General features: G+C 28.7%; 2 protein-coding genes across 6 annotated transcripts in view; one reads left to right on the forward strand and one right to left on the reverse strand.

Moving 5' to 3' along the window:
• The window catches only part of LOC129906785 (G protein alpha o subunit), a 196,810-nt gene that overhangs the window by 123,072 nt on the left and 55,415 nt on the right, over nt 1-18,323 (forward strand). The window lies entirely within an intron of this gene.
• The window catches only part of LOC129906775 (probable cytochrome P450 49a1), a 49,143-nt gene that overhangs the window by 8,393 nt on the left and 22,427 nt on the right, over nt 1-18,323 (reverse strand). Inside the window, exons 4-10 of the mRNA XM_055982688.1 lie at nt 2,327-2,407; nt 2,101-2,217; nt 1,892-1,968; nt 1,520-1,721; nt 1,243-1,414; nt 990-1,159; nt 779-857 (exon numbers count right to left, since the gene is read on the reverse strand). Coding sequence (XP_055838663.1) covers nt 779-857; nt 990-1,159; nt 1,243-1,414; nt 1,520-1,721; nt 1,892-1,968; nt 2,101-2,217; nt 2,327-2,407 — 898 coding nt within the window. The remainder of the gene's footprint in view (nt 1-778; nt 858-989; nt 1,160-1,242; nt 1,415-1,519; nt 1,722-1,891; nt 1,969-2,100; nt 2,218-2,326; nt 2,408-18,323) is intronic.

Here is an 18,323-nt window from a genome sequence, read left to right on the forward strand (position 1 = left end):
AGTATTTCAGTATTTAAGTCCACAAAGCTTATCTGAGTTAACATGCAATTCATTCATTATTTTGTTTTTTACTTAGTTCTTTTTTCCTTTTTCTTTATGTTCCTCAATTAAATAAAATTCCAAGAAATTTAAAACCTAACCAAAAACTAAACTAATTAATCTGCTTTTAAATTAAAATGAATCTTCAAGAAACACACAAAATCATTTCTCATTTTGATCGTCTACTTAATCCATATCAAGCAGAGAGAGAAAATTAATTTGAAACTTTTCTTTCTCTTTATGTTACCAACATTTTTTTTTTTTTTAATCTTTGCCAATACTTAAACTACCTAAAAGCAATAAATTTCCAATGCTCATTTTTCAATCACATCTCACATTCTTACTTAAAAAAAATAAAATTACTTTTTTTCTTAAAGGTCATGTCACACCAATTGTTTCATTTCCCAGAAAAAAAAAAAAATACGAAATTAATTTCTGTCTCTCTGATATTCTTAAAATGTCAAACCAATATTGGAACCAAAAAAAAAAAGTAATAAAATCCAAATAAAATATGATTTCCTTTTTTTTTGTGTTTGTTTCAATAAATCCATCAAAAAATATATGATTTTTACAATAACTCTCATGACGACGAATTGCAAGCCATAATCGAAGGGATTTAATGCAATCCTTGACTGATTTTAAGCCCCCCTTAATGATTGATATGTGTGTGTATGGTATGTGTATTTATTTATGGAAGCAAAAAAAAAAAAATAAAAAAAAATACGAGGATTAAACTCACCCCCTTGGGAACGTGATATCCACCAATGACCGCATCCGATTGAAGACTCCTACCATTCGCAATAACCACAGGATACATTCTATATAAAATCCACAAAGGACACACAAGAAAATAATAAAAAAAAGAAAAAAAATCTCATCATTATTTGTTTTGTCCTCGCTCTCATCACACTCCCTCTCTTTCCTCTCTCTCTCTCTTTCACTATACAAACCTTAAAGTCTCCTTAATGCACGCCCGCAAATATGGCATCCGTTCCAAGACATTTTGATTTATTTCCGCCTCCCTCTGTGGAAATATTGACTTAAGCTCTTGAAAGAGTAATTCTTGTTTATCGGGATTTTTACTCAGCTGATAGATTGTTGAAGAAGCTGCTACTGACGTCTGGTTTTATAAAAAAAAAAATAAAGAGAAAAAAAAATCATATTTTTGAACAAACGGCAGAGAGGCAAACCTCTAAAACCCACCGTATCGACTCCAACTAAAAATAAATCGAGTGCAAGAATGGCGGCCAATTTGCGATTTCCTGTCTTATTAACAATTCGTTCAACAATCGATATATCAGCCTCATCTCTAAAATCCAAATCCGACTGACTTTGGGCCTTGTCCATTGTCAAACTAATGTTCTTCATGCAGATTCTGGGTGGGCGAGAGAAGGAAGCAAAATCATTGAGAGTCATTATATGACCAAACATTTCATATTGTTGTCAAAAAAAAAAAAAAAAAAAAAAAATGAATACCAACTCTGTAAAACTGTCAAGAGCCATAACGAAGGCACGATACGCTTTGGTCGGATAGAAACGCCAAATTGGCATCCGCAATTCAAGTTCGGGCACTGCCCAGAAAAACGTATTGATTGCATTGATTATTTTTTGAGAATCTGAATTTTCATTTCCATCGGAAGATAAACATCCGAGACGGGTGTCCAATGAAACTCGACCGACAGCTAAAAAAAAAAAAAAAAGTTGAAAGAAATTTTTGTATATTTCAAATAGAGGCGAGATTTTTGAGGTTGAGAATATGAATTGCAGTTTTGATTGCAAATTTTATTTGATTTTTTTGAAAAAAAAAAAAAAAAAATAATAAGAAAAAAAATTTTTTTTTTTTTTTGATTACATTCAAGTGCCCATTTGTAGAGTTCATGCAGGAAGTTTCCGGGTAGTTCGTCATTTTCATTGCGCATCTCATGGATTCTGTAGATGTTTGGGGAATATATTAAAATTTTTATGTTTTTTTTTTTTTATAAAAATAAACATTTTTTTTTTTTTTGTGATTTTGTGGGTGTAGTAATGTAGTGTGTACCCATTTTCGTGAATAAAATTTACCTTGTCATAAATTCTGATGCAATTTCATTAAGTGGTGGAATGTATTTCTTTGCTATATTGGGTTGAAGCAGGATGTGTTGGACTTCCTGTCGGAATGTTTCCCATGTCTTTCCGTGACTTTTTTTTTTTTTTTTTTTTTTTTTTGTAAAAAAGAAAATGAAAATGAGTTTAATTAACTTTTTTTTTTATTGTTGTTAAATTGTGTGTGTTTTTTTTAATAACATACACTCCAATTAAACCAGCAACGTCACCAAAAAATTCACGACGTAGTTGACCCTTGTAGTGCTTCAGGGATGGCATTGAGGGTCTACAAAAAAAAAAAAAAATAAATAAATAAAATAAAAATGAAGGGAAAATCATGTTTGATTTTACTTGTTGAACTTGCAATTTATTATTTTTTTTTTTTTTGTTTCATATAAAAATTGAGGTAATAATTTGATTTATTATTTTGTGTAAAAATAAATATTTCTTGCCTGGGAGAGGACAAAAACAATATGAAGGTTATTTGAGACGAAAAAATAATACATATTTGGAAAATTTTAAACTTTAGTACTAACATTAATCTCCCATTAAGTTTCATGAAAAATTTATTCATTTCAATTGAATATTCTTAAAAATTAATTCTTAACTTTCAAAAGTTGTTATAAGATTGAAAAAAAAAAAAAAATTAAGTGGCTTGATTTAAACATAATAAAGTAAAAGTATAGGTATTTAAATTCTATTAATACATTCCCAAAAAATAACGATGTGGAATAGTAACGCAGTTGTAAATATCTAATTTTAACGTCAATATAAACATAGTTGTCACTTTGTCAAAACTGTTTTCCTTACAAACTCTTTATAAGTATCAAAATAATAGAAATTTCGTCAATATCTCTCAAATCGGTAACTCATTGGTAACGCAATAAACACTCGCACTTCTTTCAGTGACCCGTGACGTTAAAGCTTCTTATTCGTTTAACTTGTTCTCGCTGACTAATGGCTATCATTTATTTTAAGAGTACCAACAACAACAACAAATCGAACGCAATGAGGTACTTAAAATTAAACACCAGTTAGTTTTTCCAAATGGTAACGCAGGATAGTTAAGATATTCTTCCTTGATATAAATATTTTGTATTTATTTTTGTATTATGTAAAGTAAAAATTTACTGAGTTTGGAAAATACTTGAAAACCCGTTACATTTTCAAGTACAACACTATATAAAAGATATTATTTCGAAATTTCTCTTTATATCATGAGTCTGAAGCTCTGCGATGGTCATATTTTGTATGAAAAACAACTGCGTTACCAAAATATGAAAGAAAATCCATCTGTAGGTACTATAGTCCGGTCAAATTAGACTAAAATAAGGGGGTGAGGTTACATAAATTCCCAGCAAGCTGAAAATTGGTAGGATTGTTGGAAATACCATCATAAATAAAATTTAAAAAGTCCTCATCGATCCGAGTTGTGGAAAAAAATTTACGGGGGGTCAAAGGTCAAAAAAATGGGTTTTTCACGATTTTTAGCAAAACGAAAAGTCTTATCAAAAAATTTTCAATGCGAAAATTGTAGACCAGCTTATTATCTATAAAAAGTGTCATGACACTTTTTTTCCTCAGACCCACCGTTTTTGAGATATAACGATTCAAAAAGTTGAAGTTGAGTTGTAATCGTCATAATTATGCACACGTTTCCACGCCACCTTTGAGGTAGTGTACCTAGCGCGTTTTTTTTAATGTGGTTTCCCCGGTAGGCTTATTCCACGGATTTATTGGGGTTCATACAAAAAAAAAAAAAAAAAATAGGTAGATTTATCCATCTGTGTCATAGTTCTCTTCCTCTTCAACTTCTTCTTGTTCTTGGTCCTGGATGCAAGTTAATAATGACACATCGCTTGTCTCCTCGTTGGTGTCAAATGAATCCTCAACATTGGAGCACGACCGGTCTTGACAATTTGTGCATGCTACAGAACAAAACATTCCAACTTTTTTGCAACCACATTTAGCACTACATCCCTTTTTACAGTTGCAAAAAATTGTGTTCAGCTTTTTTCCGGTGCAGGTGGGAATAATGTTGGAACAGGTTCTAGTGCATTGTTGACCAACTTCCAACCCCAGTCTTTTGGGTCTAGCTGATAACCAAGCCACACCTGAACTTGGTAATATAGGCGTATAAGCCTAATCGCGAATTAGCCTAATCGCGAATAAGCCTAATCGCGTATGAGCCTAATCGCGTATGTGGGGTCTTAGTGTATTTTTACTTGTCTTACATCTTCAGTGGTGTAAAACCGTGATGCACTTATACATTTCTATTCTAAACAAAAATTCCCGGGGAAATAGTTTCGGAAGAAGTGCTCCCAATCTTAACCATGGGGGAACAAAATTCAAGCTTAAAGAGACTGAGATCTCGGGAAGTTTTCAGTTAGGATCCCTTCTCCAGAAAACATATCCCCCGGATTCTTGTTTAGAATAGACCTGATTATGACGATTACAACTCAAAATTTTTGAATCGTTATATCTCAAAAACGGTGGGTCTGAGCAAAAAAAGTGTCATGACACTTTTTATAGATAATAAGCTGGTCTACAATTTTCGCATTGAAAATTTTTTGATAATACTTACCGTTTTGGTGAAAATCGAGAAAAAAATCGTTTTTTTGACCTTTGACCCCGAGTAATTTTTTTTCCAGGTCTCGGATCGATGAGGACTTTTAAGGTTTTATTTATGATGGTGTTTCCAACAATCCTACCAAATTTCAGCTTGCTGGGAATTTGTGTAACCTCACCCCTTTTTTTGAGTCTTATTTGACCAGACTCATGGTACCGATAACTTCCTTATAACTCTAGGTATGACAAACCTTTTACCATTTTGAAATTCCTCTTAGTTGAGAGTATTTTTAAAAAAGGTGGCCACCTAGGTTCCTTTGATTTATTTTGTACCACAGTAGTTTAAAATTTTTCATAAAATACTTTTTTTTCATTTTGCTCGAAAAACAGACTTCAAATTTTTTTTAAGAAAAATGTGCAATAGCTATGAAGTTTTTAAACTTAATATGTACTCAGCCAATTATTGTAAAAAATTATAAAAAAAAGAAATAAATAAAATTCATTCATTTGTGGTTGTAGTGAACGAAAACACAAGATGATAAAATTTAAAATACACTGAACGAAAAAAAGTCAATATTTTATGAACTGGTTGCGATAGCACTTTTTTATATCTGTTTTTGGAACAGTCATAACTGTAGCTATCAGCCATTTTAGGGTTGTCCATTCCCTATCGGACACCCTGTTTATATTCAGACCTATTCTAAACAAAAATTCCCAGGGAAATTGTTTCGGGAGAATGGCTCCCAATCGGAAAAATGGAGAAAATTTCCTTTTTTTTTTTGCTTTCTCCATATTCTTAACCATTAAAGAACGAAATTCAAGCTAAAAGATAGTAAAATTTCAGGAACTTTTCTGTTGGGAGTTTTTTTTTTCAAAATATGCCTGATTATGACGATTACAACTCAACTTCAACTTTTTGAATCGTTATATCTCAAAAACGGTGGGTCTGAGGAAAAAAAGTGTCATGACACGTTTTATAGATAATAAGCTGGTCTACAATTTTCGCATTGAAAATTTTTTGATAAGACTTTTCGTTTTGCTAAAAATCGTGAAAAACCCATTTTTTTGACCTTTGACCCCCCGTAAATTTTTTTCCACAACTCGGATCGATGAGGACTTTTTAAATTTTATTTATGACAATCCTACCAATTTTCAGCTTGCTGGGAATTTATGTAACCTCAAATGTCTAATTTGACCGGACTACTAGTTCTGTTACCCTTATCTACACCGATGAAGCTCAACTTCAAATAAGTTATAATGTCGGATTAATTGGAGATTGAGTAAGTCTCATTAATGCAAGGTCTTGAAAACATAGCTCTTTGGATAAAGAAAAATGTTAGCTCATATACGTAGATGTCTCAAAAAAAAAAAAAAAAAATCATGTGTGCAATTCACACATTTTTCTTGCACAAAAAAAAAAATCGAAAAAATCTACCTTTTTTTTATTCCATCACCTTTAAATCCATATTTTTTATATGACAACCTATACAAAATTTTATATTATCTGAAAGCTTATTATTTCACCTTTTATATGACGCTTCAATCATATTTCTACCATGCCTACAAAAAAAGTAAGAATTTTTTAAAACCAACCATGTCGAAATTTCAAACTGAGATTGCGGTACTTCCTACATCTTTACACTGTTATCTCAGGATTTTGAATATGAAATTGTTTCAAATCACTGCGATACTAAAGAAGTTTTCACTTAAAAAAAAAAAATAACAGTTGACAATAAATCATTTTTAGCTTGCAAAGAATGGTTAAATTATGTAAAATTTTACATCAATTATACCTATTTTGTTGTTAGCTATAATTTTTTTTCTGTCATGTAATGGATTTTTAAATACTTTTAATGCCTTCTAAATAAGTCTCTCAAAATAATATCCACAAGCGTTACGCATAAACGACATCATAACATGATTCCCATTTTGATGAATGTAATAACAGTTATTAAAACAATAAAGACACCGAACAAGATTTACATCAAAAGATATACAGGTCCCACCTTAGTTTTGCAAAGTTGTAACCATTATTCATTTTATTGACATAATCAATGTTTATTGTTATAAAATTTTACACAGTTACAAGAAACCGTTACATAAAATTATGCTATGGACCTAAAAACTGTTTGTCTATATCAACTTCAAAGTAGTTAATGTCTTTTCATAACGATGTGTTTGACTTTGACAATTCATTCAAAGTTTTTTTGAGCTTGCTATTTTCTGACAATGTCAATGTCAAATTAATTAAAAGACCCTACACAGTTAAAGAGAGAGACACACGACATCTTCGTTTTTATTTTTATTTTGACATTTGATAAATTATTACCTGTCAGGTTGACTCACAAAAAAAAAAGAGAAGACAAAAAATTGATATTTTGCTTTGAAAACGTTAAGAGTCTTGGTTTTTGCTGCGTGTAGACAGACTGGCACTGGGAACAACACGATGACAAAAATAAACTATATAACGGCGCGTCGGCACCATTTATTTTTACAACTTTGAATGTTTCTATTGTCATCATAATCCGTTCGAATTCGACGACGCACAGAAACACAGTTAAAGTGAAATAATAGGTTTAATGGTTTTTTTTGTTTTTGTAAAGGATACAGATAAAACAGATAAGATGAGAGCTTTTATGTGTTTTACTAGTAAGTTGCTCATTAGGGTGGGTCAAAAAAATTAAATTTTTTTTTTAGATTTGATACTCGATTGCTAGACACCTCTTGAATATACACACCAAATATGAGCTCTTTATATTAATAGGAAGGTTCTCCGCTTTGCAATTTTCCATTTTTACATCAAGCTTCTACTAAAAAAAAATAATTTTTTTATTAATTAACTTTTTACCAAATTTCTTTTCATATTCTTTTAGGAAATTGAACGCTCTACAAAAAAGGCCTTATACACTTTTTTCGTTTATCTAACCGTTGAATAGATATTTGAGGTCCAAAAATCGAGAAAATCTTTAAAATTGTTTTTTTTTTAATTTTGTAACAAATTGAAAAATTATAATAATCAAACGCGCAAGACATATTCTTGTAGGAAATAGATTGTTCCACAAAAAAGGTCTTGTTAACTTTGTTCATTAATCTAACCATTCTAAAGATATTCGAGGTCAAAGTTAAAAAAAATTATAAAAACATTTTATATTTTTAAAAATTTTCCAGTTCTCTGAAAATTCATTATTTTCAATTTAGCAAGATATATTCTTTTAGGGGCTTAAACGTTCTACAAAAAATTCCTTGGCATCAAATTGATTGCTTTAACTGTTTAGAAGATATTCGTATCCAAATCGCAATGCATACAGGTCATAAGAAAACTATTGAAATCAGTGAGCAACAGTGAGCTCATATTTGGTGTGTATATTCTAGAGGTGTCTAGCAATCGATTTTTCGGAGTACCAAATCAAAAAAAAGAATTTCGATTTTTTTGACCCACCCTAATGTTCATCTTTTCCTTCACAGCTTCTTAACTACTTATCGTACTTTCACAAATGTGGTATCGTTTTAAGCTTGTTGCTCTTCTGCTAGTTATAGGCTAAAAAACGTGACACTAAATTTAATATAGCGCCCTCTAGAGCCAAAAGTAATTAACTAATTTTTTTTTATGTAAAAATTGAACCAATCTTTTTAGTATCGTTTTCATAATAAATCAAGTTAAAGTTTGATCTTCTTTAAAACGAATTTGAGCTACTTTGGTATAAAAGTTAAAATGTATCGAATTTGGTCAGAGTTGGCTCCTGTAAATAAAGTTACTTGTGAATCCAATATTAGTAAATGTAAAATTCATAAAAAAAAACCTTCGTTTAACTTTTAATTTTATCTAAAAAATACAAATAACTTATTACCCATTCCTGGTGAATTCAGGCATTAGTATACGAAATTAAAAATCAGCAAGTCTATAAATTTTACAACTTTACCTATGTTATTTTTATTAAAAAAATAAATAGAAAATAAAAATGTCTCTCGGATCTTAATATCTTGACAAAAATAACAAATCTATAAAAAAAAATCCATTAACATTGTCTGAATAATTATGGCCATTACTGTGTTTTTTTTTTATTGACAATCACACAAAAATGTATAAAAATACACCAAAAATCTAAAATTGTATCTTTCTGTTGACTGCTGTTGACTCATGCTCGTTGACTCTTTTCTTTTCCATCACTGAACTATCACAAACGCCGCCAGTCGTCAACGACTTTTGTGTGAGATATGAAAACTTCGTCACAAAGCTGTCTTAGGTGGGTCGAATTTAATCTATTAGATTGTATAATACGTAATACAACAAAATCTCCATCTGCAAATTGTTTTTTTTTTTTTTGCCGGCAAAGACGCAAAGTTTCATTCATCGAACCTCATAGATGCCGGAACGAATGAAGCGAATTAGCATCTGTTTATGAGTTTGAATAATATTTCACATCTTTCTCGATGATGGTGATTTATAAGATAAATACAATTTTTTTTCTTTGGATTTTTTTTTTTTTGTATTTTTATGTGAGAGAAGATCTGTTCGATTACTTAAGAACTGTTAATTGAGTCAAGGTCATGTTGAGTCGGAAAAATAAATTTGCAAGAAAAAAAATGTTGATTGCTTCAATATTTCTTCTTTTCGTTAATTTTTCCTCAGTTTTTTTACTTTTTTTTCGACAATTTGAACAAATGCTTTTACTTTGTGGATTTCTTTTGATATGAGAGTGAAAAATTAATTAATTCCATTTGCTATTTGCATAGTTTGTCTGATTTTTAAGCAAATACAATTTAGGTTTAGATTTTTTATTTACACATCTTATTTTATGCAAATGATGGTGTTATTTTTTTTTTTGTTGTTTTTGAGATTTTAAAAACTAAACAAGGAATAGAAAAAAAAACCCGAAATATAATAAATAAGATGTTTAAGGAAATGGATTGTTAAGTGTTTTTTTTTTTTGTATTTATCTATTTCATCATCAATTCTCTTCATAAATGGCAATTTCAGTTCTTTAAAATTTGGCCGCGTTGTTTGCTAATGACAATTATGACAATGTGTGAAGTAATGTTGAAATGTTATAAGATAACCATGTTATCCATGTTTATTTGTTTAAAGATGTTATTAGAAATGTTTAAATTAATATATCAATATACTTCCTTTCAAACAATTGTATTCTCTGAGTTCACTGTGGCGTATGAGTAACTTTTTTTTTGGTACATACTGATTATGAAAATTCTTTTTCTTTGTCAATGTTTTTTTTTTTTACATACAATTTATAAAGCGATTTGTTTGCATCTTTTTAAATAAGATTGCACATAAAAAGACAAATAAATCAAAAATGTCGATGTTAATTTATTAAAATAAAAAAATACATATGGAAATTTTTAAACGCACTTCAAAGCATATTTTTATTTTATTAAATTTTCTTTTTCCAGTAGCCAAACCCTTGAGAAAACCATATTAATGTCTTTTCGCAAAAGACTTTAAACAAACACTCAAGTACTTTTAAGTAATGTTGTTTTGGTATATATTTGTCAACAAATTTATCCATAAGTGGCAGAAGCCTACACACACATTTTGTATGGAATACATTTATTTATTTTACCAAATATTCCTCACTTGTAAAAAAAAAAATTAAGTGTTAGACGTAGGAACGAGTCTATCAATATAATTTTAATATTTTAAAGTGCTTTCAACATCGGTCTTTATGTTTTAGTTTAAAACAAGTGCGTTTTATTATAAAAATATATTTGAGTGATTTTTTTTTGTTGATAAATAATTTTAAAGCTAAATTTGATTTTATTTGAAGTTGAATTTAAAATCTATCATTAAAAAATTAAAATTCTTTGACATTTAATCGGCATAGTTATCAAATGTCAAATTATTTCTTGAAAATTAATTCAATAAAACAAGAATATTATGTTATTATAATAAAAAAAAAACTTTTTATTTTTCAATCTTTTGCAAAATAACTTCTTTGCATTAGCATAATTTGTTTTTATTAGTTTTTTTTTATGATTACATTAATTTTATTAAAGGTTCTAAAAAGCAAAACAAAAAAAAAAAACTGGGAAACGAACTAAGCTCAGAACTGAAATAAAGGTGTATTCATAAATTAACTGTTGATAGGGAATCAAAGTTTGTTAGGCAATTAAGTTATTAAATAAAAAAAATACCGTTCAGTAAATCTAGGTTTAAAGAACAACTGGGAACAAGCCCTTTTTTTTACTGCAAAGTATCAAATTCTTTTGGTTGAAATATTTATATACTGCTAAAAAAATAAATAATTCCACAAACACGTTTGACGATTTAAATATAAAAAATATTTTTTAATAGGTACCTATTTTTGTTTTGTTTTTTTATTGAAATTATTTTTTTTTTTCACATACAAATTTTCGTTTTTTTTTTCTCAAAAGCTTTTCAAATAAACGAAAGAAGTTATCTTTTACGAATAATTTTAATGTTTTCTATTCGAATCAAAATTCGGAATTGGTACACTGCCAAAGATAAAAACCATAGATACCTGAGTTAATACCAGGTCGAAAAATTAGATGTAAATTTCTCGTTTATATTTTTGTTAAACAACAACCGATTAAAAAAAATTCGAACCAGAATTAATCATCCCTTAACTTTGAATTAATGAACATCATTTTTGAATATTTCTTCCTACATGATTTTAAATTAAAATACGTTATAGGCATTTTTTTTTATTTCCAATTAAAAAAAAACTCATTTTTTTTTTCTCTTAAAATTGCTCAACATATAAATAATACTCAAAAAATGTAAAGTTTATGAACGAAAATATATGAAACACTACCATGCATCCAGCTGTCCATATTTTTAAAAAGCTCAAAAAATTAAGTGACACTTTAAAACCACTAAAAAATATTTAATAATTACACAGCCACACAAAAAAAAAATAAACGTTCTGACCTGGGGTTGCGACTAAGTTTATCATATAGTTTTTGGGTCGCTGAAACCGAATCCGAAGTCCGTTTTGCCCCATCATGTCAGGTTTTTGAGATAACCTCAAAAAATGTCACGAAAACAAAAAAAAATTTTCTCTGATCTGGATGTGCGAATATGTTAATCATAGTATAGTTTTTGGATTTGCCCTATCACGTCAGATTTCCGAGATATCCTCAAAAAAATGTCAAAACCAAAAAAACAAAATTTCTTATAGTTTTTGGGTTGCTAAAACCGAATCTGAAGTCTATTTTGCCGTATCACGTCAGGTTTTTGAGATAGGTATCCTCAAAAAATGTCAGAAAAGAATTTTTTTTTGAGTTTAGACATTTTTTGAGGATATTTCAAAAACTTGACGTGATACGCCAAAATAGACTTCGGATTCGGTTTCAGCGACCCAAAAACTATATGAAAAACTTAGTCGCAACCCCAGGTCAGAACTTTTATATTTTTTTGTGTGGCTGTGTAATTATTATTTTTCAAATCCACAGATTTTTTAAAATCTAAATCGCAAAAGCCGTTTTTGAAATAATAAAGCGTTTCTATATTGGTCATATGACAGGAATCTCCAAAATCCTAATATTACCTCGTTTGTACCAAAATTGCTCCAGTGATAAAGGCAGACAAAATTGCGGGACCAACTTGTTGGCCGAATTCTCTTTCATAGTAGTGTTGCGTTTAATTGTTTGCTCGGGATGAATTTAAATTAAGAATGACAATCTTGTATTGCAAGTAAAAAATAAATCATGGGGAATAAGAAGTCAGAAACGCAATTTAAAATAAGCGTGGCAAATAAAATGATTTCTTTAGGTTTAAACTGAAAAAAATCCCTCCTTTAAAATTCCGCTAAAAGTGGGCGGTTCTTTAAAGGATACAAACCTAATTACACCTAAACGGATCACACCACTATTCGACGGCGGACAACTTTTTGTAAGTTTGTTAAAAAAGTTCTTTGAAAAATATTCAGTTTTTAAATAAGTAGAGTAGAGAAAATTATAATATCATTTCTTAGTATTTTTTTTCCAAAATCTAATACTCAATTTTCACTTTGAATCAAATCCCAAAATTTCCCCAAAAAATCGACTAATTAAAATAGACTTACCCATGAAATCATATAACTTGAAAGTTCATTGTTAGTTAAAAACTTGTTCAAATTCCCAAAAAAAAAAATACAATCTGACCGTATTTGTATTCTTAAGGTAGGAAAACCAAAACAGAAGTGAAAAGTTCTCTTTTCTATGTGCTCGTCTCAATACAATTTCTGTTGAGTAGGTATTTTGTTTACAAATCCAAATTAAATTGGCCAATTACAAGTTCTCTTGTAGCATACAAAATCAGTCGCCATAGCAAACCCCTATATAACAACATTCTATACACTTTTGCAGAGATTCCATTTAATCTAGTTTGAGCCCTTAAATTGAATCATTGAAAATGTAGGTACCTACCAAAAAAAGAACCACTAATTAAGCAAATGGGTCGGTTGCTGACCTGATGTTGTTGATGATTTTTTTTTTTATTAGCCATTGAATGTTTCAAGTGATGAAATCAAGGATAAAAAACAAAATAAAAACCCTTAAATTCGTCTCAAAATCTGATTCCAATTAATAAAACACTTTATCTACCTAGGCTCAAAGTCTAATTAATAAAAAAAAAAAATAAATAAAATAAATCCCTTGACTTTTCAAATGCACACAAATAAAAAGCAACCAACAAACAAACCCCAAAAAAAATGTTAAAATGTATCGAATTTGGTCAGAGTTGGCTCCTGTAAATAAAGTTACTTGTGAATCCAATATTAGTAAATGTAAAATTCATAAAAAAAAACCTTCGTTTAACTTTTAATTTTATCTAAAAAATACAAATAACTTATTACCCATTCCTGGTGAATTCAGGCATTAGTATACGAAATTAAAAATCAGCAAGTCTATAAATTTTACAACTTTACCTATGTTATTTTTATTAAAAAAATAAATAGAAAATAAAAATGTCTCTCGGATCTTAATATCTTGACAAAAATAACAAATCTATAAAAAAAAATCCATTAACATTGTCTGAATAATTATGGCCATTACTGTGTTTTTTTTTTATTGACAATCACACAAAAATGTATAAAAATACACCAAAAATCTAAAATTGTATCTTTCTGTTGACTGCTGTTGACTCATGCTCGTTGACTCTTTTCTTTTCCATCACTGAACTATCACAAACGCCGCCAGTCGTCAACGACTTTTGTGTGAGATATGAAAACTTCGTCACAAAGCTGTCTTAGGTGGGTCGAATTTAATCTATTAGATTGTATAATACGTAATACAACAAAATCTCCATCTGCAAATTGTTTTTTTTTTTTTTGCCGGCAAAGACGCAAAGTTTCATTCATCGAACCTCATAGATGCCGGAACGAATGAAGCGAATTAGCATCTGTTTATGAGTTTGAATAATATTTCACATCTTTCTCGATGATGGTGATTTATAAGATAAATACAATTTTTTTTCTTTGGATTTTTTTTTTTTTGTATTTTTATGTGAGAGAAGATCTGTTCGATTACTTAAGAACTGTTAATTGAGTCAAGGTCATGTTGAGTCGGAAAAATAAATTTGCAAGAAAAAAAATGTTGATTGCTTCAATATTTCTTCTTTTCGTTAATTTTTCCTCAGTTTTTTTACTTTTTTTTCGACAATTTGAACAAATGCTTTTACTTTGTGGATTTCTTTTGATATGAGAGTGAAAAATTAATTAATTCCATTTGCTATTTGCATAGTTTGTCTGATTTTTAAGCAAATACAATTTAGGTTTAGATTTTTTATTTACACATCTTATTTTATGCAAATGATGGTGTTATTTTTTTTTTTGTTGTTTTTGAGATTTTAAAAACTAAACAAGGAATAGAAAAAAAAACCCGAAATATAATAAATAAGATGTTTAAGGAAATGGATTGTTAAGTGTTTTTTTTTTTTGTATTTATCTATTTCATCATCAATTCTCTTCATAAATGGCAATTTCAGTTCTTTAAAATTTGGCCGCGTTGTTTGCTAATGACAATTATGACAATGTGTGAAGTAATGTTGAAATGTTATAAGATAACCATGTTATCCATGTTTATTTGTTTAAAGATGTTATTAGAAATGTTTAAATTAATATATCAATATACTTCCTTTCAAACAATTGTATTCTCTGAGTTCACTGTGGCGTATGAGTAACTTTTTTTTTGGTACATACTGATTATGAAAATTCTTTTTCTTTGTCAATGTTTTTTTTTTTTACATACAATTTATAAAGCGATTTGTTTGCATCTTTTTAAATAAGATTGCACATAAAAAGACAAATAAATCAAAAATGTCGATGTTAATTTATTAAAATAAAAAAATACATATGGAAATTTTTAAACGCACTTCAAAGCATATTTTTATTTTATTAAATTTTCTTTTTCCAGTAGCCAAACCCTTGAGAAAACCATATTAATGTCTTTTCGCAAAAGACTTTAAACAAACACTCAAGTACTTTTAAGTAATGTTGTTTTGGTATATATTTGTCAACAAATTTATCCATAAGTGGCAGAAGCCTACACACACATTTTGTATGGAATACATTTATTTATTTTACCAAATATTCCTCACTTGTAAAAAAAAAAATTAAGTGTTAGACGTAGGAACGAGTCTATCAATATAATTTTAATATTTTAAAGTGCTTTCAACATCGGTCTTTATGTTTTAGTTTAAAACAAGTGCGTTTTATTATAAAAATATATTTGAGTGATTTTTTTTTGTTGATAAATAATTTTAAAGCTAAATTTGATTTTATTTGAAGTTGAATTTAAAATCTATCATTAAAAAATTAAAATTCTTTGACATTTAATCGGCATAGTTATCAAATGTCAAATTATTTCTTGAAAATTAATTCAATAAAACAAGAATATTATGTTATTATAATAAAAAAAAAACTTTTTATTTTTCAATCTTTTGCAAAATAACTTCTTTGCATTAGCATAATTTGTTTTTATTAGTTTTTTTTTATGATTACATTAATTTTATTAAAGGTTCTAAAAAGCAAAACAAAAAAAAAAAACTGGGAAACGAACTAAGCTCAGAACTGAAATAAAGGTGTATTCATAAATTAACTGTTGATAGGGAATCAAAGTTTGTTAGGCAATTAAGTTATTAAATAAAAAAAATACCGTTCAGTAAATCTAGGTTTAAAGAACAACTGGGAACAAGCCCTTTTTTTTACTGCAAAGTATCAAATTCTTTTGGTTGAAATATTTATATACTGCTAAAAAAATAAATAATTCCACAAACACGTTTGACGATTTAAATATAAAAAATATTTTTTAATAGGTACCTATTTTTGTTTTGTTTTTTTATTGAAATTATTTTTTTTTTTCACATACAAATTTTCGTTTTTTTTTTCTCAAAAGCTTTTCAAATAAACGAAAGAAGTTATCTTTTACGAATAATTTTAATGTTTTCTATTCGAATCAAAATTCGGAATTGGTACACTGCCAAAGATAAAAACCATAGATACCTGAGTTAATACCAGGTCGAAAAATTAGATGTAAATTTCTCGTTTATATTTTTGTTAAACAACAACCGATTAAAAAAAATTCGAACCAGAATTAATCATCCCTTAACTTTGAATTAATGAACATCATTTTTGAATATTTCTTCCTACATGATTTTAAATTAAAATACGTTATAGGCATTTTTTTTTATTTCCAATTAAAAAAAAACTCATTTTTTTTTTCTCTTAAAATTGCTCAACATATAAATAATACTCAAAAAATGTAAAGTTTATGAACGAAAATATATGAAACACTACCATGCATCCAGCTGTCCATATTTTTAAAAAGCTCAAAAAATTAAGTGACACTTTAAAACCACTAAAAAATATTTAATAATTACACAGCCACACAAAAAAAAAATAAACGTTCTGACCTGGGGTTGCGACTAAGTTTATCATATAGTTTTTGGGTCGCTGAAACCGAATCCGAAGTCCGTTTTGCCCCATCATGTCAGGTTTTTGAGATAACCTCAAAAAATGTCACGAAAACAAAAAAAAATTTTCTCTGATCTGGATGTGCGAATATGTTAATCATAGTATAGTTTTTGGATTTGCCCTATCACGTCAGATTTCCGAGATATCCTCAAAAAAATGTCAAAACCAAAAAAACAAAATTTCTTATAGTTTTTGGGTTGCTAAAACCGAATCTGAAGTCTATTTTGCCGTATCACGTCAGGTTTTTGAGATAGGTATCCTCAAAAAATGTCAGAAAAGAATTTTTTTTTGAGTTTAGACATTTTTTGAGGATATTTCAAAAACTTGACGTGATACGCCAAAATAGACTTCGGATTCGGTTTCAGCGACCCAAAAACTATATGAAAAACTTAGTCGCAACCCCAGGTCAGAACTTTTATATTTTTTTGTGTGGCTGTGTAATTATTATTTTTCAAATCCACAGATTTTTTAAAATCTAAATCGCAAAAGCCGTTTTTGAAATAATAAAGCGTTTCTATATTGGTCATATGACAGGAATCTCCAAAATCCTAATATTACCTCGTTTGTACCAAAATTGCTCCAGTGATAAAGGCAGACAAAATTGCGGGACCAACTTGTTGGCCGAATTCTCTTTCATAGTAGTGTTGCGTTTAATTGTTTGCTCGGGATGAATTTAAATTAAGAATGACAATCTTGTATTGCAAGTAAAAAATAAATCATGGGGAATAAGAAGTCAGAAACGCAATTTAAAATAAGCGTGGCAAATAAAATGATTTCTTTAGGTTTAAACTGAAAAAAATCCCTCCTTTAAAATTCCGCTAAAAGTGGGCGGTTCTTTAAAGGATACAAACCTAATTACACCTAAACGGATCACACCACTATTCGACGGCGGACAACTTTTTGTAAGTTTGTTAAAAAAGTTCTTTGAAAAATATTCAGTTTTTAAATAAGTAGAGTAGAGAAAATTATAATATCATTTCTTAGTATTTTTTTTCCAAAATCTAATACTCAATTTTCACTTTGAATCAAATCCCAAAATTTCCCCAAAAAATCGACTAATTAAAATAGACTTACCCATGAAATCATATAACTTGAAAGTTCATTGTTAGTTAAAAACTTGTTCAAATTCCCAAAAAAAAAAATACAATCTGACCGTATTTGTATTCTTAAGGTAGGAAAACCAAAACAGAAGTGAAAAGTTCTCTTTTCTATGTGCTCGTCTCAATACAATTTCTGTTGAGTAGGTATTTTGTTTACAAATCCAAATTAAATTGGCCAATTACAAGTTCTCTTGTAGCATACAAAATCAGTCGCCATAGCAAACCCCTATATAACAACATTCTATACACTTTTGCAGAGATTCCATTTAATCTAGTTTGAGCCCTTAAATTGAATCATTGAAAATGTAGGTACCTACCAAAAAAAGAACCACTAATTAAGCAAATGGGTCGGTTGCTGACCTGATGTTGTTGATGATTTTTTTTTTTATTAGCCATTGAATGTTTCAAGTGATGAAATCAAGGATAAAAAACAAAATAAAAACCCTTAAATTCGTCTCAAAATCTGATTCCAATTAATAAAACACTTTATCTACCTAGGCTCAAAGTCTAATTAATAAAAAAAAAAAATAAATAAAATAAATCCCTTGACTTTTCAAATGCACACAAATAAAAAGCAACCAACAAACAAACCCCAAAAAAAATGTAC

Source organism: Episyrphus balteatus, chromosome 1, assembly GCF_945859705.1.
Source record: "Episyrphus balteatus chromosome 1, idEpiBalt1.1, whole genome shotgun sequence".
Taxonomy (NCBI): domain Eukaryota; kingdom Metazoa; phylum Arthropoda; class Insecta; order Diptera; family Syrphidae; genus Episyrphus; species Episyrphus balteatus.